Source organism: Anguilla rostrata, chromosome 7 (assembly GCF_018555375.3).
Source record: "Anguilla rostrata isolate EN2019 chromosome 7, ASM1855537v3, whole genome shotgun sequence".
Classification (NCBI taxonomy): domain Eukaryota; kingdom Metazoa; phylum Chordata; class Actinopteri; order Anguilliformes; family Anguillidae; genus Anguilla; species Anguilla rostrata.
Genome location: NC_057939.1, coordinates 35675581 through 35698665, shown reverse-complemented (window position 1 = coordinate 35698665; position 23085 = coordinate 35675581). Strand labels below are relative to the sequence as shown.

Here is a 23085-nt window from a genome sequence, read left to right as displayed (position 1 = left end):
TCTTCACCAGGTCTCCCACCTGCTCAAAATAGTCACATACAGGGACTTTACTTTACACCAGGTAACCCACCTGCAGCATGAGTCAAAACCAAACAGCTGCTAACGGCCTCAGCAGCATTTGGTCTGTTTCTTTACTAACCCAGCAGGTGTTTGTTGGTCCTGCACCAAGGCACCAATCTAACAGCAATCTTTGAGTCACACTAAGGTCATCTGTCACTAACCTGCCCTGCAGCATGCGGTCCATGGGCTTCCAAGTCCAATAAGGGTTGTTTTCCAAAGGTTATTAGTCACCTTTTAACCTATGTTTTATTGGAATTGGAGCTAATAATATTGTTTATATTTTGAAAATGATGCCCAGGGACAGGGGCATGCTGGTTATAGCCACCAAAACACTGTACCTGACATGTGGCTTGATAAGCCAGTTTGCTTTTACAGTATAACGCATTGTAGAGGTTTTCAAATACTCAGAGATTTCAGCACATTTCTCTTGTTAAAGACCTGAAGACAATTATATTAGATTATTAAGAACTCAGACTTATCAGTATTCAATCAACAGACCAGTCAAACCTAATAAATCTGTAGAAGCGGGAAGAAAAACCAATGCACCTGGCAGTACTCAGAAACACAGGTCTGCAACCTATCAGTATTAAACCATCCAAAAATTTATATATGAGGATTAACAAATACATGCCTGGAGTCCTCAGTTGTTTGGGTTCAGTCTCACAGAAAGGAGATTTATGCATGAGTTTAGCCAAAAAAGAAAGGTCGTCATCTGTAATACTTCTCATAAAACAATGGAGTTCAGCAGTTATTGAATGAAAAAATATGTCTGAATGAAAAATAATGAAAACACTGTGTCAGAAAGGGACCTTGTTGAAAGAAACAGCTCTGAGAAGAATTGTCCACTGCGTGTGCTCAATCGGGAATCATTTCCTGAGGGCTGACAAAACACCCACCTCTACGCCGACTGATTTCACACACAAGATGCTGCGTCATGCTTGCAGGTGAAGCACACTGCTGCAGGTAGCGTCAGAAACAACAGTGGCCATATCGGATCTTTTTGTGTCACACCTCTTGGGAGGGGTTTTGTTTGTTTTTTTTTTCCCAAAAGATTTCACGTGGCATTTGGCGTAGCAAACAAAGGTGACAGCATTGTTCAGTGAAACCTTGTCCTCGCAACTTTGCTGCTTGTCCTTGAAAGGAAAAAAGCATCAATTGTTGTAGATATTTTTGCTTACATGACTTTGACTGCCTGAAGATTAAGTTGTTGATTACATGCACTACATCACATGAAGGCACAAATTCTACGGGAATTTTCTAACTCAGCCATATGTTATTTTGATGTATGTTTACATAATTAAGCTTGATTAACAATTCAGTATTGCTTTCTTATAAATACAGTATTTTATTGTACATTGTAAGTTGCACTGGATAAGTGGATTTTCTATATTAATGTAATGTAGTCTAAACATATATGTGTATATATATATATATATATATATATATATATATATATACACATATATATGTAGAAACCTATCTGGTTATAACTGGATTTATTAGGATCAAATTTCAGTTCCATGGCCAAGAGTCCTTTGATGTGTGATGTTCAGTACGCCAATTTCATAGCATACTAAGGGAGGGCAATTGGTGGCAATTGTATCCAGGAAGTATCACAAATAGAAACTTGTCTGGGAGAGTAATTAAGTTAAGCCTTTAACCCACTATGAATGGAAACATGTCATCACTTTCATTTTCTCTTTCGCCAAAGCAAAGAGGTTGACATCCATGAGCACTGCGTGGTTAAAACAGAGGTTGGAGGAATGATGGCAAGGCAGGCAGAGATGTGTGTCGCACGTGCTTGTACAGTGACAGGCATGCACTGTGCATGTGTCGCAACTGTGGCATTGTGACTGCTGGATTGTTGTGCTGTGCCATGTGTACCTTATGTGTCAGCTGTCCTCCTGAATAAGCTGACTAACTGCTGTTACATCTATGCATTGTGATTAGTTAATTATTTTTTAGCAAATGTCTTCAGTTCGGCAGACTTTCAGAGAATCAGGAAAGTATAGCTTCATCAGTTGTATTGCTTGCACGTTAACCATGTGCTATTGTAGTGCTCTGTGTTTAGTATTTTGTATTTGCAGTTTCCTCTTTTTTATGAATCAGGTTTTGGGGTCAAATTAACTGTGCATTACACTTGATTGTAATTGTTTTCTTTTATTTTAACTATTGAGGTATAAAATGTTTCTGGTCAACACTATATTTCATGGCCACAAAGTGCACAGTGTCTGACAGCAAACAGCAGCACAAACACAATAATTACAGGCCTCATTGTGAACTGATTTACCAATACATGTTCTGTGCAAGATCTACTGTGCCTAGACCAATATTATCTTTATGATGTATATAACAAGCCACTTTAAAAGCCAGAGCCTGAATGAGAATGCACATTGGACTTTTTGTTTGTGTTGTTGCTGATACAACGTGAGAGATTGTGGTACACAATCTGCCATTAAACAAGGGCAGCTTTAAATACAGCAAGCACAGATCTTAAATCCACCATTAAATATATTGCTATGTGTGACTAAGCATGAATATTCAGTCTGAATCTGTATTGAAATGCTGAGTATTCCTGGCACCTGTATTCATTAAATTGGTACATTTATGCAGTTACATAGTTAGAGGGTTTGGATGGTGCAGAACACAGAAACATTTCTGACACTCCAGGACACAAGTTGGCCTGGTATTCTGGATGATATCTAAGTAGAATTATACAGGGGTGATCATATGGTTTTTTCTGTGTGTGTGTTTGTGCCTATCTCCATTTTCCTGTTCGGTGTCAGGGCCAGGGGGCATTGTCAGAGCGGCTGCGTAGCTTCAGTATGCAGGACCTGTCCTCCATCCACCAGGAGGCTCCTCTGAAGAGCACCGGATCAACCTCGTCCCGAACCACGGCAGGACACCCCAGGGCACGTGCTCCCACCCGCAGCAACTCAGAATCTGCCTCCAGCAAGGGTGAGTCCCCTCTCTGCTAGTCCTACTAAAAAACTCTTCTACAGGGGCCCAATCCAATCACTACTGAAAATTGAATGCACCATGAGAAAAATCCATCAGCAAAGGACTGTGTCAGCTGATTGACCATCCACTGAGAGAAGTGGTGAAAGTACACTTGTTATCCAAGTAGGAGAGGAACTGTTGTGGTACATAGTTATAAAATTACAAAGGCTGCGAGTGACTGTACACCACTTGTGGGTTTATGCTCAAATGTTTACAGTATTACAAGCAGTGAAAGGTTGCCATAGCCTCATATCTTGGGTGCTCTCCAGAAGAATCAGGGCCTTCTCCCTGTACATAAAAGGAAGCGCTGTCAGTAGTGTCTACCCAGCCAATACAGTGTGACAGAGAGGCATAGCGAGACCTCTCCACACATACAGTATCTCTCTCGTTTTCATTCTGTACACACTTTTTCACACACTGTGCACTTTTTATGCAGTGCTGTTTTTATTTTGTTAACAAAATTTGTAAAAATAAAAAAATAAAAAATTCCCTGCTGAAACTGTTCTTTGGCCAATAACACAAAAAAATGAAACCATAAAGAAAATTTATACCCTGAATTTGGTTAATTGTAAGAGGTAAAAATATGTTAGGGTAATATATTTATCTTATTATTGAAGAATAGCTTGACTACATAACAGTTTGGACAAGAGGTGTTGGGTTTGTTTGAGTTTTTGATATTGTGATTATAGCAGTTACAGGCAGACATAATTTTATATATGCTCATGTATTTGAACATACAGTGAGCTCCATAATGTTGGGGACAAAGTCATTGGTTCTGTACTCAATTTTATATTTATTGTGGTTAAAGTACAGATTACTAGCTTTTATTAAAGAGTATTTTTATATATTTTGGTTTGACCATGTAGAAATTACAGCAGTTTTTATACACAGCCCCCGGTTGTACCAGTTAGAAGTCAATGAAGCTAATATGAAGCTGAGAATGAAGAAAAAGCTGTCTGAGACATATGCCAAACCATAGGCCAAGAAAGACCTCTACAGTTGATAACCGAAGAATTCTCGTCAAAATGAAGAAAATCCCCAAACATATGTCTGACCGATCAGAAACACAGAAGGCAGGCATGGGTGTATCAGTAGCCGCGTTTCCACCGCAGGAACTTTACCCCGGAACTAGGAACCTTTTGAGGAACTCAGTGCGTTTCGACCGCAGAAACTAGGGTCTAAATTTAGTTCCGGGGGCTTTATTTTACCCCTGCTCATTACCCCTGCTTTATTTTCCTGCTCGGGGGGTAGTACTTTCCAAAAGTACCGGAACCTTTGGGGTGGGGCACAAGCGCTGAAAATTTCTGATTGGTTGACTACTTGCAGTGTATTATTTCAACCGCCATGTTTAAAAATCTGCAGCCGCAAACCGATTTATTTTCATAATAACTTCAAATCAAACTTGTATGTTATGCGGCGCAGTAACCTAGTTTTGGTTATAGCCTGCCAACGTCTTGGAATTATAACGTGTGCTCTTCTGTTCTTTTCTTGCTTTAGTATTTGTTTTATAAAATGCTAAGCATTCGTGCTGGGGCAGCATATTACGTACCAAAACATTCAAACGGTTTAATTTGGTTGCTGAATATTTTCTTTCGGATTTTCTTTGTTAGCCCGTTGTAATTGACTCAAAAACGTTTGATACAGTTATGTGAGGTATGCGGTAGTTCTGCGTAATTCACATTGGTGATAAAATAAAAGCAAACTGGAAATCACCTTCCGCACTTTTTGTCAGGGTAAAATAACAGGTTAATTCTAGTAGTCGTCCCTTTAGCTTTTTCAGACTGCCGTAATTTTACTCTGCCATTCTTCAATTCCATAAAAAGACCAGGAAGACTATGGACTAATTTATGGTGCATGGTTCGCATCTGGAGGGCACACTTCCCTGCTCGGCTAGCAGTAACTTCGAAGGAAAGCAAACGGTGGCTGTACCACCGCTAATTAAAATTTTCACGCAAGTCCGAGTTTTCGTTCTATTCTTGTCATTTTGCGATTAGCCTATATGGAATTGACAATGAGAAAGTAATCAAACAGCAAATTGTTTACAACGTGTGCATGTTTTCTGCTGTTGTTGCCAGTAATATTGGAAATGTGAATGCATTCTGTCGCCTCGGATGTCAAGACATGAAAGTGAATGTTCGCATAAAAACATAATGAATGTGTTTGAGAGGATATATAAAACAGTTACAATCTGACTATTGGCCTGTTATATCCTATTTGTTGCATAACAATGGTCCAAGTTCAACTACCAACAACAGTTTTGCTTGACAACGGTAAAATATGCCCAAACGGCTGCAGAAGAATATTTCAATTCCAGGTGATTAAATCGATAAAAATCAATAAATACAAAAGTAACCATATATAGTCATTGTTGGTAACCCGTTGTATATAAGTGGAATAAACCCCTCCGGGCTGTCCCGGTTATTAGAAAATAATGTAGGCTACTTCGGTGGTAGTATGGGGTTACAGAATAAATCATAGGACAGATGGACCGACGACAACGTTGCTTTTTCATACGTCAGTGGGCTAATTTGCCTAATCTTCGCGGGACTTTAGACCGCGGTGGAAATGCAGACAACAATGGGCTGAAGGAACCTTTTAGTTCCTTGAAAAGTAGTTCCTGGGACTAAAAGTTCTGGGTACTTTTGGTGGAAACGCGGCTAGTGACTACTGTCTGCAGAAGACTTCATGAAAAGAACTACAGGACCTACATTGCAAGATGCAAACCACTAGTTAGCTGCAAAAACAAGATGGCCAGGTTACACTTTGATAAGTACCAAAAAGAGCCTGCAGAGCTCCGGAAAAAGGTATTGTGGTGTGGGTAGATGAAACCAAGGTTCACATGTATCAGAGAAATGGCAAGAGAAAAGTGTGGAGGCCAAAAGGAACTGCCCAAGATCCAAAGCACCCCCTTCATCTGTGAAAAAACAGTCATGGGGGTGTTATGGTTTGCCACAGGTAGTGGCTCACTTGTCTTCATTGATGATGTATCTGCTGATAGCAGCAGTGGAATTAATTCTGGGGGGTGTTTCAGTTAGCTTGATAACTGATAGTGTTCACTGTGTGAACTAAACTGTGTTCTTGGCTAGAAATAGCTGTACAAAATAAGTATTGTATCTTATTGAACCTGTGTTTTGTAGTTTTCCATGACCATGAAATGCACTTTTTGTACGTCGCTTTGGATAAAAGCATCTGCCAAATAAATGTAATGTAACTAGCCCCAAAAACAAGCAGGAGTTGAAGATGGCTGCAGTATAGGTCTGACAGATCCAGTCTTAAACACCAACTTTGTGCTTCTGTGTGGCCTCAGCAGGAAAAAAGATGTTAACTTTTCAAACTGGAGCCAATTCCAAAATCAGTTCAGAATATTCCAGATAGTTTGGGGGAGGGGGGGGGCTCACTATCTGGAATATTCTGTGCTTTTTAAATATCCAAGCACAATGTGAGTGGATGTCATAAAGACCCATGCTTGCTGTTTCTGTGAGGAGGATGTGATCATGTCCTATCCCCTCAGGCTGTGCCAACTGTGGACACTGTAGCATTCTGACAGGTGAGTAGACCCCCCACTGCGGTGCACATGCAGATGGTGTGCAGTGTACATCAGGAAGGAGAGCAGATACCTTGCCTGTGTGCATGAACACACATGTTTGGCTGTGAAACTCTCCCCCATTCCAGGAGTCCTCTACATGGATAGCTTCAAGTGGCCTACAAGTTCAGTGGCCTAGAGCTTGACCCACTATTTCTATATTAATCACAATGGATATATATGCTGCATGAGTATAAAAGTATAACTCACTATGTTTTCTTGGTATGCTTGGTGCAGAAGCTTGTATACAAGCATATAGATCTTCCCAGTGGGAAATACTTTTTTTTTTAAATATCTCAGCCAACGCTGACACTGCACAATGCTGTCACTGTTACTGGGTAAGAGCAGTTAGCATCCTGTTTGTCTCTCACTTACTTTTCCATCCCATTGGCCTTCCTGAGTGCTGGCCTCCTAAGCAGAGGATGTCCGGTTTGTGCTGTGATCTGGTAGAAGGGCAGCTCGCCATCTTTACCCCTGGGACAGCCAGCCCACCACCCATATGAGGAGGTCATAGCTAGTGTCTCAAGGTTTTTGTCAGGTTTCCAAGGATTCAGTTACCTTCTGCCGAGTTTCCAGGATGACTGCAGAAGCCCTGATGCATAATAGTGTCAACCAGGCAGGGGACCTTTCAATTAGTGTGATTTTCGTTGTCTCAAGTCAATCAGATTCCTGTGGTCTGATTGCACCAGCCATGCTTGTAATATACTCCCTTGATACAATGGCTACGTAGCTCAGATGTCGAACTTTGATGTGAAGCGAAGCAGTAGCTGGTCAAGCACTCTTTGGAGGAGAGCCTGTGTTTGTTTATGCTAATCTGAATTGACAGAGAATACTGAAGTGATGAGATGAAAAGAAGCAAAGAAAGAGTTTTGTGAGTGATCAGCTTATTTTGAACACTGTGTTTCTGAAGCACCCTTAGGGCATATCTCAAAATTTATTGACCCAGTTGGGCAAACTAATTGCTTCTTATGACTACAGACTATATGCTCATAGCAGAGTCACTTTATTCTGAATGACAGCAATTTTTCTTATTATTTTTGTTTATAATTTATCCATTTGTGAGACCCCTATCTATGCTAATTGAAAGATTCTGAATTAAACAGCTATTAGCAAGCACCAACTAAAGCCCAGTGTGTATGATTCAGAATTTCTGACTCATTAGACCATAGTTGCTGGATGACACATCTTTGCCGCCTCACCATGACCTGAATGACAAATCTTCACCACCTCAACATAACTATAGTCTTAGTCCATAATTTTACCTAGTCCGAACAGTCATGCTTATTGGCGACTCTTTGTCCTCCTCCATGCTGTGGAAATGGCCAATAAATGTGTGTTTAATGATAGTGAGCCCATCACACCAACGTTCTGCAGGAAGTAGACAAATAAAGCAAAAACACTGTGATGTGGTGTGCACACCATTACTGAAAATGTGGCAGCTGTTACCATGGGTAAAATTGACATAAATTTACTGCATTATTTTCTGCATTGAATCTCTCTATAACATGGTGTCAGAATTACTCTAGAACAAAAAGAAAATAAAAGAAGAAGAGAATGTCGCAGTTACAGCCACTGTCAACGTTGAGCCTACAAGGTAATTTTTCCGAAAATTGGAAGAGTTGGATTCAGCGCTTCAAACCTTTTTGCACTGCCAGCGGTATAGCAGAGAAATCTGAAAAAGTACTATGTGCTACTTTTCTGCACATCGCGGGGGATAAAAGTAAGTAATACATTCAACTTCCAAGAAGGTGAGAAAGATAAAATTGCAGCGCTAAACAAAAAGTTCAAAGAATACTGCGAACCCAGAAAAACCTATCATACACACGCCATGTGTTCTTCATGTGGGCACATAGATGCATATGTCACAGATCTGAAAAGCAAAGCAAAAGACTGTGAGTTTGGAGACTTGCATGACTCCTCAGGACGTGACAGAATTGTATGCGGCACAAGGGATGACAGATGATTCAGAATGCCGCTGCCCGACTCATCTACAGCCTTCCCAAATTCTCCCACGTCACTCCTCTGCTGCGATCACTCCACTGGCTACCGGTCGCTGCCAGGATCCGGTTCAAAGCCCTGACCCTTGCCTACACTGCTGCCAACAGGACAGCCCCCATCTACTTGCAGGACATGACTCGATTCTATGTGCCTGCTCGATCACTCCGCTCTGCGGCAGCAGGGCACCTTGTAACCCCTCCCACCCGCCCAAAGGGATCACAAAGCTTCTCCACCCTAGCTCCCCAGTGGTGGAACGAACTCCCCGTCCCTCTCCGAACCTCCCCCTCACTACCCATCTTCCGCCATGGCCTGAAGACTCATCTCTTCAGACTATACCTAGACTAACCACCACCACGTGGTATATTTCACTCTAAATTCCCCCCCCCCCCCCTTTTTTTTCATGACACTTGTTACATGTTGCCCCATCCCAGCACTTTTTGGTAATTTGTATTTGTCCTAATACTGTAGCTTATTCTGCTGCCTAGTTGGCTTTGCAGAGGTTAGGTCTGAATAGTGTTCATTGTGTGAACTAAACTGTGTTCTTGGCTAGAAATAGCTGTACAAAATAAGTATTGTACCTTACTGAGCCTGTGTTTAGCAGTTGTCTATGACCATGAAATGCACTTTTTGTACGTCGCTTTGGATAAAAGCGTCTGCCAAATAAATGTAATGTAATGAGAGGCAGACTACTGAGAGAGGCAGATCTTACTCTCCATCGATGTCTGCTGTGCCAGCAATAACGTCAAGCCAAGTCAAAGCACTAAACAATGAAGTGGAAGTGCACAGAATCAGAACAGTTAAACCAAGTAAAAATGACAAATTAAAGACAGAGAATGATGAACAAAAGGGAACAAACTGCTGTAGATGTGGCTACAAGCACAAGGTAATGAAATGTCCAGCATTCGGTCAGATATGCAAGTCATGTAAAAAGAAAAATCACTTTGCAAGGATGTGCAACTCATAGCCAGCAGAGCTCCAGTAGATGTAGGTGAAGAGTCTGCTCAAGAAGTCACAGTGCAACAATGGCGATCCATATATTGCACTCCTAGAATACCGCAACATGTCACTGGTGGGTGTGCGGTTTTCACCTGCACAGCTGTTGATGGGGAGGCATTTGAAGTCAAGACTGCCAACCTCCATCTCACTACTTACCTCCGAAGGATCATCTCAGGTGCATGACAAGCTGAAAGAAGAATAAAAGATACTTACCTGATCTGCAAGCTGGAGAAAATGTCAGAATATGAGACATGGCAGCCAGCTGCGGTCCAGAAAAAGCATGAGCACCTGAGACTCTTCATAGTTCGCACACCGGATGGCAGACTGTACCGACGAGATTGGATGCATCTGAGGAAGACCAATGAGAGGGAGTTTCCATCAACTTCTGCAAAAGACATCACCATGGAAGCAAACACAGACATGAAAGATGCTGACAAGCGTCACAACCAAGGGACACACAGCAAAAACACAACACACTAAAACACCTGAAAGACAATTACAAGCACAGACATATCATACCATGTCTGGAAGACAGGTTAAAATTCCTGTAAGATTCAGAGACTGAACATTCAAACCAAACCTGGGTCAAATATGTATTTAAATTATTTTAATTACTTTTAAATCTTTTTTTATTTTTTAGAAATTATTTTTAATGCAGCATTTACAAATACTAATATTTAAATTTAAACTAGTATTTACTGTATTTCCTGTTTTTCTTTCTGTTGTCAGGGCATTCAGCAGCCATATGTAGAGTTCCATCTTTTACATTTTGTAAAATACAATTTAGCTGTGCATATTCACTACCAATTAACAATGGAAATTGGTACAGTTTGAATGGGGCTGTCAGCAGTCACCTGAATACTGTCCTATAATTAGACAAAACATTCCACTTTCAGAGCTGATAGGTTCTCGCATATCCAGTGCTTTCCAAGTCTTTCAACGTAAAAAGTTTAAAAGTAATTAAAATGCTTTAAATACATATTTGAACCAGGTTTGCTCCAAATCTAAATTCAAAAATTCAAAATTCTGCATTGCTGTAAATCATAATCATATATTTCACTGCAAATCAGCTGTTTTGACCCACAAAACTCACTTTTGAATACTTTTCAAGTGGGAATTACTATCTTTTCATCAGTATTGGGGTCTATGATATCTAGGGTCCAAAAATGTAATGCTCAATTATACAGAGATGGGATCATATCCATGTCAAAGTGGGATTTTATGAATAACTACTTAGTCATGGTTTTCTGCGTAAGCCACTATGATCGCAAGACCATTTAATAAATGAGGCCCCTGGAGGATAACTGCTGAATTTCAGGTTTACAGTCCAGAGGGTCACATACTTGATTATCTCTCTGGGCATTAGATGTAATGCATCTTTGTTCTTGTGTAGGTGCACACAGCTTCAGAGCCAATAATATGTATCAAGGGAGTACATAGAATTTAGTGAAGCACTAGTGGAACTTGTGTTCCAAAAGAAATAACGAATTATGTTTTCTTTTTTTTAAGCATGTTTATTTCTCATTTTAGGAAACAACCTGCTCACTTTTAAACAACCTATAATTAATGTGGACTTTCCACTTAATGAATGCAAAGTAAAATTAGTTAATTTTGCTCCACTTGACTTGGTATATGAACCTGCAAATTTATACGACAAGCTCTGCTTACAATGCAGACAGAGCACTTTGTATGGTCATGTTTCCCTCCATGTAAATTCATCCTTAGGCGAGGTATCCCTCTGTGTTTGAACATATATATACACGTGTGTTTATGTGCACACACGCATTTACATTATGTACGTGTATGTTTATTTAGATTCATAAGAAGGCAGACTGACCCTTTCTCGGTGTTTACTAATTTATGTTGCACTGCTGCCATTTTCCTGGTGCAGGGCTCCCAGGGGAGGACTTTGACATGAATGAGTACGAGGTGTTGAGCACAGAACAGTGTGATGAGGAGATGCAGTTCTTGCCCATTGAGCCCTCAGCGCCCCCAGCAAATCCTGATCCCCCTGCGGCCCTCCCAACCACACCCTTTTTGGCCCCAGGAGTAGAGGTGGAAGAGAAGGATGAGAGGGAGGACTCACGGGCCAGTGCCCCACAGCTCAAGCTGGTAAAGAGGAGGGCGCCTGAGGTATTGCTTTCTGCAGCCTGGCTGCCTGGTTAGTGAGTGCGGTGACTAACCCATTACCTCACCCAAACCTAAGACAAGGACAAGGGCATGCCACTCCCCAAACTATCTTGCCCAGCCATGCCCAGTATCCCTCAAACCCCCATACCTCCACACATCCCCAGTCCTAACCTGACCATGCCCAATGTCTATCACATCCTAGGTCTCTCAGCCCCCAAAACACACACCTATCTGAATCTGACCATGCCCAGCGTTTGGTCAGCTGGAAATAATTTTTTGCAGCCCAGTTTGCAACCAGCTCATCTTGCTGGATCTCAGTTTATGTTCCACATTTATGGATTGATCTTTATTCTGCCAGTCCCTCTGGTAACCTTGTAATTCCACAGCCAAATCCAATCATCAGAAATATTTAATATGTATAACACTTTGCTCCATCCTCCCTAATGGGTGTGATACTGATAACAGTTCTGAGGAATGATTATGCTCAAGACTAAAAATGATTGGAGCATGAATATAATTGGAACCCTATACATTATGCCAGTGGTTCCCAACTCTGTTCCTGGAGATCTACTGTCCTGTAGGTTTTTATTTCAATTAATAAAAACTAATTTTGCACACCTGATTCTACTGATTAGCACTTAAATTAGATATCCTGCTGTTGAATGAAGTGTGCTCTGTTAGGGTTGACATGAAAATCTACAGGACGTTAGATATCTAGAAACAGAGTTGGGAACCACTTGAATGTACTATACTACAAAGAAATCATGAGGCATTCCATGGATATTCAATGCGAAAAAATCAGCTTGTGGATCAATTGTGGACACACAGGTGAGGTGAAATAACAGAAGATGTTTGCAATGTTATTCATGCGCATCCGGCATTGTCACATCCTACGTTCAGGGTTTGCTGTTCTGCAGTCTGTGCAGCTTGATTGCGCTGTTTGCAAAGCTTGTGCTTGATCAAGCGGGCCCGTTTGACAAACCTCTTCAAAAATTTGAATTGTCAAATGTTTTTATTATTTATTTATTTTATTGACATCAACAGGTACACAATACAACACTTAAAAGGAAGATGGGACACAACAGAACAAAACAGGATAAGACAAGGGCACGTTGTATGGTGTTGTATTTGTTTGATATTTACAACAGTACAAAGTCAAAAGTATGGAATGGGTTGAATGGAGTGAATTGTATAGAGGAATTAACTCAAGGAATTGCAAAAAGGGGGAGCAGATGTCTTAAAATTATTGGATGTTGTCTTTTATGGTTGTTGTGAATTTTTCTTGGGTGGAGTGTTTTGTCAATAGATTGAGTTGGTGGGGTCTGGATAATTTTGTTTCCAGAGGAGTAAAATAACATTTTCAGTAATTGTTAGTCAATATTATAAAGGTTTTGGACTGTAGTTGTGAGGAGTTCACCCTGTAAAGAGATGGATTGGTTGAGGGGGATGCTGAGGCCAAGAATCACTGATAGCATGTTCATGATCCACGACCAGAATGATTTGACATGTGGAAAAAGTCAGAAGGGCATAGAAATGATTAACAATTGAATTTTGACAGAGTGAGCATGTGTTGGTATCTGTAAGGCCTATACCGTGCAATTTGTGGTGCTATGTGATCTATGTAGGACCTTACAGTATTTTGTCGAATGGTTTTAGGGGCTGCTGGATGACTAATCCAGCATAGGAAATGTCACTGTCCTGGTGTATGAATGAGCGTCATGGTCTCGGATCAATTTAGGACCATGCCAGTGCCGACTGCATATGAAATGTCTTCCTCTGACTCAGCTCTGTGAGCTTGGCTGTGGGCTGCAGATTGAAAGAGCAGGAAAAGAGCAAAGTTGCTGATATTATGAACAGGCTTTCTAGTAGTTGATATAATTACTGGTCCTTGAATATGTATTTAAAATACTTAATTTCCTTATTTTACATCATTTTTTAAATGCTAAGCCACAATGTAGACATGCATGACCAACTTTGATAAATGGATGACCAGGCAGTAACAAAACTGAAGCAGTTAGCAATTATTATTAAGCTCATTTGCATAACTAGCAATATTTCGGCTAGCTTTTTAGATGCATATTATGAGTTTGTATAGTGGTATAATGCTTCCAGAAGCAAATATTTATATTAACCAATATTAACCTTTTTTGAATTAATTACCTTTTCCTACAACCTGTAAGCTGATGTTATGTAATGTTTTGGTCTGGCCCAACTCACTTGATTGAGATGAAAAATGTGTAAATTACATAGCATAAGAGAATCCCCACAGTGTGATAGCTAGTGCAGAATTATAATATAGAGAATAATTCCACAGTGGAGATGAGCACAGCTTTTCTATTTTGAGTACCCAAGAGACTGAGTACAGGCAAGGGAAAGGACAATTAGAGATTGAGATGTAGTCTGAGGAAAACTTGTTGCAAGTTGGAGTGGCACAGTGGTGCAGTAGGTAGCACTGTCACCTCACAGCAAGAAGGGGTTGAACTCCTTTTTGAACTCCTTTCTGTGTGGAGTTTGCATGTTCTCCCTGCATCCCTTAGGATATTCCGAAAATAAAGGAATTATTTATTTTCTGTAGACTTTATTACTGAGGTTGGCAGACATTCTGGCATGGATTGTGGATTATGCCTTGCTCAGAATGCTGCCTAGTAGGCCTAGTCTTTAGTTATGCTTCCAGTTTTATTGAGTTGAGGAAGACGTGCCTTAATATTCAGAATACCTTTCAAGACAATTGACCAAGTCCCGAATTAGCTAATACAATTTGAATGCTCCCCCCCCCCAAACTAAAGCCATGTTGAGTCAGTGACTCCTTTCATGTACGTTTTAAAGAACTTAATCTGTATATAAAATAGACTCAGATTAAGATGGTTTGACTACCAGGAATGTGTACAAATTGATCAAATGACCTCAAAGGAGATTGATATTTACTGTTTATCAAAAAATGTAAAATTGAGTACAATACATTATTACTAATTTGAAGCAGATTTGTGAGGAGGAGGGGAGGGATGTGCACCTTGATTTTGTGCCTGTGTATGAAATGTGTCGTGCACTATGCTTTCAAAATTAGCATTTCTCCATAACTCGATGTCTGCATTAGTGTGCATTATGGCCTGTAGATTGAGTTATTATATCCTAATTAAAGCCAAGCCTTTGTTTGAATTTTTAATGATCTGCATTTATGTATTCCATGTATTCCTACAGTAGCTACACTCTCCTTCAGGTTTCTTAGACCCATAGTAAAAAAAAAGTCATACCTGGCAAATGAGGTAATCACAAATTAAGGAAATAAAATTCATAAAATATGTAAATGATTTCCAAAGAATATATAGTAGAATATACTGAAAAGGCGTAGCAAAAATGTATATACATAAAACTGCAAATATAAAAGCAGGAGTAATTTATATATTATAAATCATAAACATATACAGAATATAGAATTTCATTTTTGAGCCTCTACTGGCTTGTATTACTTTCGTATGTAGTATGCATTGGTTAAACCATCTGGTTTTCTACCATTTTTCTCTTTTCCACTCTCAAACTCAGCCTCCTCCTAGAGTCCTGAGGCTCCGTCCTAGATCAAAGAGTACTTCTGCGAACAGTGCAACCCTGTGAAGGTGTGAGGCCATTGGACGCAGCCAATCAAAACACTCCCAGATCGCTTATCTGCCTTAAAGACAAAAGAGATACAACGAAAAAAGCACCGCCAAATCTTGGAAGGAACTGAAGAAGCCACCGACCTCCTGCTGGTTTTGTGTCCCTGGGAGAGAACATCACCATGGCAATTTATGTGCAGGGTTCTTCCTTGCATCATTCATCATTAATCTGAAGCATTTTCCTTTGGAGTGTTTGTTTTTTTCTTAATGTGCCAATATTAATTGTTTTTCTTTTTTGTTGAGGAAAATGCATGCGTGTCTGTTCGAGTGTAAGGTCAGTTTCATAAAAGACATGTAGCACAAGCTCCATCTGGTGATGTGATTCTCATGTCAGAAGAGATCATCTGGAGTTGGGGCAACAGGTCAAAGATGAATGGTTGAAATATATTGGCTAAATTCTTCTGTCATTTTCTGAGCAAATACAGGACAATTCTTGTTATGTGTCAACAAGATGTCTCCTATTAATTACAATGATATTTCTGTGCTGTTTTACAAAGAATACCATTTTGTCACACATGGTTGTATTCAATGCGTGTGCTCTGCCAATAGTGCATAGTTAGTGGTGTGTTTAATATAGAATTAAGACATGTTCAGTCTTAATCTCAATTTACTGGTAATGTACTTAATCCTGAAATTTGTTGAATAAGTATGGTTACACTAAACCATATTTAAACACAGAAATATATAAATAGTCCAGTCCAATGTGAGGCTGAGGGCACTTTCAAATAATGAATGCAATGAAAAAAATTGTTTGGTCAAGTAAATCAGTACCATCATGCAGGCCTCACAAAATTCAGACATAGTTATACAAATAAAAGCAACATATGTAAAACACGTACAAATATGCAGCATGTGTTGGTAAATATTTCCAAAATATCCACTTCCATATACATACTTTTATGCATTAAATATACATGCTGTTAAATACATTTTGCAATATTTGCATTCAGTTAGATCAAACGGTCATGAACTGAATATATTTAACCTGAATAAAGTACAGGAGCACAACCGCCAAGATTTTGTGAAGTATTCCTTGTTAAAATGGCACTGTTAATGTCAGGAGAAAATGTAACTAGTGCATTGCACCTAATGGAAAAATCTGGCATGTTGATAAATAGGCTAAATTGACTATTAAATTACATCACAGAGCATTGTCAGTGTATTAATTGTTATTCATTGATGTTGATGTTTAAACACTCCATTGTTTTTACCAAAATCTGAAAGCTATTTGTTCAGTGACAGAAAATAATATATTGCTCTTTGGTGGTTTAAATATAATTGAATATCTAATGTATAGCTTGTAAATATAATTAAACAGTGATGGCTAAGTAATATTTAAGACCATATATATTCACTTCTAAGTCATTAAATGTGTCTAGGTATACACTGCAATACTTTGTGAAGACTTTGAGCACTAGGCCCACTTTGTCATTGGAACCTGAGTCACAACACAGTCAGCATCTTAGATGGACTGTACTGCCTCCAGTAATACAATAGATATCCATCACTAAATCAGACAGTCAACACCTCCATTGTTTCTAGGAGGTTCCACTTGGTCAAAACAATGTTCAGGCGCTGCCTGGGATGCTAGAATAGCTATAGATGTTGTTTTAAACCATGCCTATAATATAATGAACTAATGAATTAAAATACTTTGAGTTTCAGCATTCAGACAGCATTTTCACTATCAAGAATATGAAGCCGACAATCTTGTTATCACAGACAATCTGGTTATAGTCAACACTGGATTTTGCTAAATATGTGTAAGGTATTGTCTTGGGTTTGTTCACAAAGCCAGAGATTTGGATAACAGATATTGATCCTCTTGTTTTTCAGATGAAAAGCTAAACTGTAGTGAGTCAGACCATGGTGCAAAGAGGACTGCGGTACACTACATTTTTTCCCACAAATACAAAAAGTGCGATGCATAATGAATGTTTGGCACATCTCGATAAAAGTATCCTCAAGTAAGAGAAATATTTCAATACTTCCCTGCAAGTTATTGGCACACATTTCTGATGAGAAGTTTTGTTTATTTTAGGATTTGTATATCTTTCTTGCATTTTAACTGTATTTTTTTATTTCTGCGGTTCTGTAAGCACTGTGATAAACCATTTGTATGGAAAACAACAGAAAAATTTCAGCGAATTCATGGCATTACAGTAAATGGGAATTGAACAAAAATTGAACAAAAATCCAAGTAGCAGGGATTTTCTAGGTATTATTTAAAGAGGCATGTCTATAGAATATACTGTACTACTTCAAATAAACACCTCACTCAAATAAACACCATGGGAATTCTTCAAGGTGATAGGGTACTACACAAACATATTATGTTTACACTTACGTACGCTGTGCATATTTTTGGTGAAAAAAGAGTGGGGGTAAGAATACTGTGTTGCTGACATAAAAAAGATTTCTTTGACAATTTCACACATTAAAGTAGTACAAGCATAATTTGTGCTTAAATATTTTAAGGGCCCACTTTTTCCTTGTTCTTTGGGACACATTTACAGACGTTTCAAATGCCCATTGCTCATATCAGAACAGCCAGAATATCATTGGTGTCATGTTAATATGTGTAAAGTCAAGAAAACTCTGCCCATTATTCATGAATGAAAATTGGCAGTGTACTTCTAGTGAAGTACACTGGATTTACGCTAGAAATATTCACTTCCTCAGCAAGTGTATTGCAAAGTGAAAATAAGCACCTACTAATGAATGCATTTTAGAGGCGAATAGTTACAACTGTACGTTCCACATTGGAGGCGTAACATACAGGAAAAAAGCTTCTACAATAGTAACAGAATCTGTGTTTTTCACATTGCATTTATGGGAGACAAATATACTGAGACACAATAGAAAACACCTGGGACCCAGAGGCATATATATATATATATATTATATATTGCTGCGAGATTGAGATGGACAACCCATCCAATTCACTCTGCAATAATGGCTAATATGTCAGCCATTAGATGGGCCAAATTATATTTAAAAAGCATTGATGTTGTACATTGTAACTATAGGGAAGTTCCATCACTTCAGATTAGAGGCATGGAAGTGAATTGATTTATCTCTTCAAATGTATGAAAAAATGAAAACAGCTATACATTCAAGTAAAAAAATGTCATTACAGCATTAATAACTGACCTTATTGGAGCAGAATGCCTCATTTGCTTGTAGCACTCAAACTTCTGTTGCTGTATTTTAAAAGTTGCACTACTCTAAGTGACTGTTTACAGTGACAAAACTCCAATCTGGATCTAAACCACGTTCAGAAAAGGTCACGTGCACAAAACATTATTAATTTCACAAAGTATAAGCATACTATTGGTGACTTGAAAAAATGCTAATTTCAATGGTATTCAAGCTTGGTACTAGAAGGCTGCAGTGTCCACAAGGCTACTAAATGTTGTCCCGACAGGCCCACAATGTCTGCGAGGCTACACTTGAAGTGTCTGCAGCACTCATAAACCTTGATTCTGGTGGCCATTGTCCACAGGTTACCATCCTAACCAGGTCCTTACCCTCCTGTTTTTTTTTCCTAGTCAAGTAGTTTCAAGTGTGCAGGGAAACTAGCTGGGTGCAGCCCTCTAGGACTGGAGTTCAACAGCACTAATCTTATTCTACTTCTGTGTCAGTCACAAAAGCTTGGCTAACTTTGACCTTAAATATGTGCACACCAGCTACCTGTTCCTCATGTACATATGCTGATAATTTGTGACTGTGTGAATTTTTGCATAGAAAGCATGACTTTCTTCTTTATAGACTGTATGTGATTTTTGTAAGGACTCTGGGTGTTGTATGTTCCAAAGTCCATTTTGAAACTATCTTCGGGTTTTCTCAATCTGAGCACAGGACTAGATGTTTTCCTGTTTCCCCCAAAACTGATGTTTACTTCCTGTCCCTATGGCTCTCCCTAGTGATTCCTAATTTACAAAGCATCTCACATTTGTCTGGCAGGCCAGAAGATCTCTCTTAAAGTCACTGTTCATGTTGTACGTGGTTTCTCATTCCTCACAGCTGCAGTAAGAGCAGAGAGGTAGAAGTGACTGTTCATGAAAGGACTTCACAAAGTGCTTTTTCTTTTCTCTCTGCTGCACATTTCTCCTTCTGTATTTCTGTCTGAGTCAACCACAGCCATTAAAACAAAAGAATGAAACCAGTTCCTGTGTTCATTCCATGTATCCAGGAATCATAACAGATTGTGAGATGCAAAAATCTCCACGTCCAGGAGTAATAAGCACCCATCCTGAGCTGTGAAAACAACAGCATTACACTGCTATTCATTTGGGACTTGGGTGACAAAAAAGGTTCATTTCCTCACTCCAGAAAATGTTCGCATTATCATTCCTGCTTGCTTTAGTGTCAAATATAATGACGTGACACAGAACCAAAGTACTTTCTGAATTTATCAAACACATTGGTTAGAGGCATATGCAGTTCCTTGCTCTGGGTAAAACTATTAAAATGTTGGTTATGTTTGATTCAGTTATCACCAAGAAGGAAATCAGTTTAAGATTTCTTCTAAACATGTATACATAATTAAAGTTTGCTTGAGGCTTTGAACTACATCCCTCTTGCCATCCTCAAAGAACATCAGAATACAATTTTATTCCTGAGTCAACAAAGCTATCTGTGCAAAGAAACCTCTTATTATGCCCCCTGGGGGTAATGTCACCTATTGCAGATGTTTAAGTTCACACTTTTGAATTGGGTTACAGACTTTCCAAAATAGGGCCATGAAAAAGACAAGGTGAATGCAATATGCTTTTGTAAGAGGACTAGGTATTTTGCTGGGTAACTCAATTGAATACACGTTAATTTTAGAATGACACATCATTATTTTCTAAAATAAGTTTTTTTAATAAGAGGGGTGCCCTACACAGCTTTCACTAGACATACAATACAGTAAATTCCTCATTTGTTTGTCCGAGTATAGCTTCACTATAGCTTCTCTTTGAAAATCCAGAAGCTGTAACACTATGGTATTGTTCATTAAAACAATGACCAATAATGCTTATGCCGCAAGTGAACTTAGCTTTGCATAAAAATTTCCAACAAAGAAAAAAAAACTGCAGTAGGATGAAAAGCCACTTTGTTAATTTATTACAATGTTCAATGCAACAGAAGGGATGTCTCTTGGCTTTCTGGAGCCTGCAGAGTTCAGGAGCATTTGTAAGTCCTTCACATTTTGAGATCAGTATAATCATAATATTTCTAATAAGGGTTATTGAGTATTTTACACTTTGAGGTTGGTACGATCGTGGTACTTCTGATAGGGATCATTGAGGTACCAGTTCCTCCTTTTCCAGAAAGATGTGGTCATTTTGTCTAGAAGTTTGGTCTGCGTTCTGTTGCAGAACACGTGCTGCCTCAGGCGCGTTCTCCTGGCTGGCAACTTTTTCCACAATTTCTTCTTGTATCCAGACTGTTGTGAAATGAAGGGAGACAGAGGGAAGAGAGAGGAAGGGACAATGAGAAAAAGCGAAAGGAAGATGAGCAGAATTGGGAGGAGAAAATGGATTGGGAAAAGAAGAGAAGGTAAGTGCAGAAAGAGAATGGGAGAGAACAGAATGTAAAACAAAAAGAAGGGAGAGATAAAGAAATGGTAGGAGGCAAGTAACTCCATTTTTTTTTAAATAATGAATACCAGAACTGTGCTACAGTACGGATTGTACCCATCCCGACACCCAAGTCAAGGCATTGTACCCAAGATGCTGCTCTTGAGACATTACTGCTCCCCTTTCCCTCTTTAAGTGAACCTGAATCACATTACCTTTCTCCTCAACCACAAGCCACAATGCAGACGCAGGAACCGCTTCACCACCGCCTTCACAGTCTTCCTCTTCCCTCGCTTTACACTGTAGTAGGTCAGGCTTCTGACAGGATGTAGTGCCAAGCTGGGCAGCAGGGGCTGTATCCTGGACCAGGAGGCATGTTCAAGAGAATTCTAAGCAATGAAGTCAGCACTTGAGTGGCTCTCAGGTGCTGGATTCAGTTAAAGTACTGGTTCTCTTAAGAAAGGTTCTCTTAAAAATCAGTCTCCTAGACATTGCTAATGGTTCTCGAGTAATCTTAGAATCATAAAAACTGGTGAGTTATTTTAAATGATGAGAGTGCTTTTAAAAAGGATAAAGACAAACACCAGCAGGACATCATCAGTGAAGTGGCGTATTAAATGCCCTCACCGTTGGAAAATACTGTGGCAGGGCGCGAAATTGAGGTCAGACGGTGACACCTGGGTCCAGAATGGGCGGACTCGTGCTATATTCGGAACTTCCCGCCCCAGACGCAGAGTGGAGAAGAGGCGGGTCAGCGGAGCCGCTATGGTCGCATCCCGGTAAACACAAACCTTCGCCAGACCACCCAGCGCTGGTCTGAGCAGACCTAGTTATATGACATAAAGGCGTCGACATTTTAAAGACTCTAAGTGGAGTGAGATATTCCGCTTTAATGATGAGATATGAGGAGCAAACTGACCTGTGCTCATGCTAGTTGGCAAACGAACTAGCCACAAAGTAACGGAGATTTCCATTATCGACAGTGTTTGCCAATAGCAAGCTCGCCAGGTAGGAAACACTACTGACATGAGAACAACTAGCACGTTCTGATATAAGCTGATTTGGCTTACTTATTTTGTTTGCTACCAACCACTAGGTAATACAGATGACACCCTATATCTAGTTATTGAACACTGAAAAATCAGTTGCGGCTGAAATACGTCCACGTCGCATGTCTTTCCATGACTCATAATTTCACTGAGGCTGTGTATTTAATAGCACACAATATAGCTACGCAATGCTGTATTGGTTTACTGGAATTACACTGCAACACTCGCTGCTCAAAACAACAATATTTAGCCTTTTGTAATACAGACCTGATAGCTTCACCAAGTTGGTTGCCATTTGCCTGCTGCTTTCCGTCCCACGCTGACCTTTAGTATACGGTGTCTCACTGAGACAAACAGAACGACGACGACGACGACGACTCTTCTTCTTCTTCTTCTTCTTCTTCTTCTTCTTCTGCTGCTGCTGCTTCTTCTTCTTCTTCTTCTTCTTCTTCTTCTTCTTCTTCTTCTTCTTCTTCTTCTTCTTCTTCTTCTTCTTCTTCTTCTTCTTCTTCTTCTTCTTCTTCTTCTTCTTCTTCTTCTTCTTCTTCTTCTTCTTCTTCTTCTTCTTCTTCTTCTTCTTCTTCTTCTTCTTCTTCTTCTTCTTCTTCTTCTTCTTCTTCTTCTTCTTGGTTTTATGATGGTTGATAAACAGCATTATGGTGCATTACCGCCACCAACTGAATAGGAGTATGAATCCTTTTTTTTGTAAATCCTGATCCATACCGCTCTTCAGTTGGTGGCAGTAATGCACCATTATGCTGTTATGACTACCTCAAGCAGCTCAAAGTTAACCTCTGGAGGTAGGAATAAATTGTTTGCTTGATAAATCCATCTCCTCAGCCTCCTTTTCCCCCACCCAACCAAAGCTTATCACCATTTTCTTCTCTTTCTCCCAACATGGTTCTAAAACTTTCCTTGTTGGATGACTGTCTGCATGACCTTGTAAATTAAACAAAGCATATTCTTAACGCTTAAGCCTGAATCACATCCGATTTTGTAAACTGTGTACTTGCTGTGGATTTATAAGCCAAAACATCCATAGTCCAGTACCA

The 23085-nt window shown here is 39.6% G+C and overlaps 2 protein-coding genes across 4 annotated transcripts in view; one reads left to right on the top strand and one right to left on the bottom strand.

Annotated features, from left to right (window-relative positions):
• Positions 1 to 19582, top strand: part of reep1 (receptor accessory protein 1) — a 48590-nt gene extending 29008 nt beyond the window's left edge. The window contains exons 6-9 of one of the 3 annotated variants that reach the window (XM_064344151.1): positions 11 to 61; positions 2847 to 3018; positions 11529 to 11749; positions 15308 to 19582. In XM_064344151.1, coding sequence (XP_064200221.1) covers positions 11 to 61; positions 2847 to 3018; positions 11529 to 11749; positions 15308 to 15376 — 513 coding nt within the window. In that variant the 3' untranslated portion in view covers positions 15377 to 19582. Of the gene's footprint in view, positions 1 to 10; positions 62 to 2846; positions 3019 to 11528; positions 11771 to 15307 lie in introns of all 3 variants that reach the window. The other 2 variants (XM_064344150.1, XM_064344152.1) reach the window with 2 other exon arrangements.
• A 919-nt stretch (positions 19583 to 20501) lies between these two features.
• On the bottom strand, positions 20502 to 22688 carry mrpl35 (mitochondrial ribosomal protein L35). The gene is made up of 4 exons (XM_064342076.1): positions 22301 to 22688; positions 21612 to 21810; positions 21200 to 21344; positions 20502 to 20851 (listed from the first exon to the last, which is right to left on the bottom strand). Exons 1-4 carry the CDS (start codon positions 22686 to 22688, stop codon positions 20663 to 20665), a joined length of 921 nt encoding a protein of 306 aa, XP_064198146.1. The 3' UTR covers positions 20502 to 20662.
• Between the last annotated feature and the right edge of the window lie 397 nt (positions 22689 to 23085).

Bases quoted from the DNA above. Each gene is read 5' to 3' on its own strand.
- mrpl35 (XM_064342076.1), bottom strand. From the start codon at position 22,688: ATGCTGTTTATCAACCATCATAAAACCAAGAAGAAGAAGAAGAAGAAG. The intron at 21,811-22,300 runs GTCTGTATTACA...TCATATAACTAG, and splicing joins CAACTTGGTGAAGCTATCAG to GTCTGCTCAGACCAGCGCTG. The intron at 20,852-21,199 runs GTAATGTGATTC...ATTTCACAACAG, and splicing joins GCTTGTGGTTGAGGAGAAAG to TCTGGATACAAGAAGAAATT.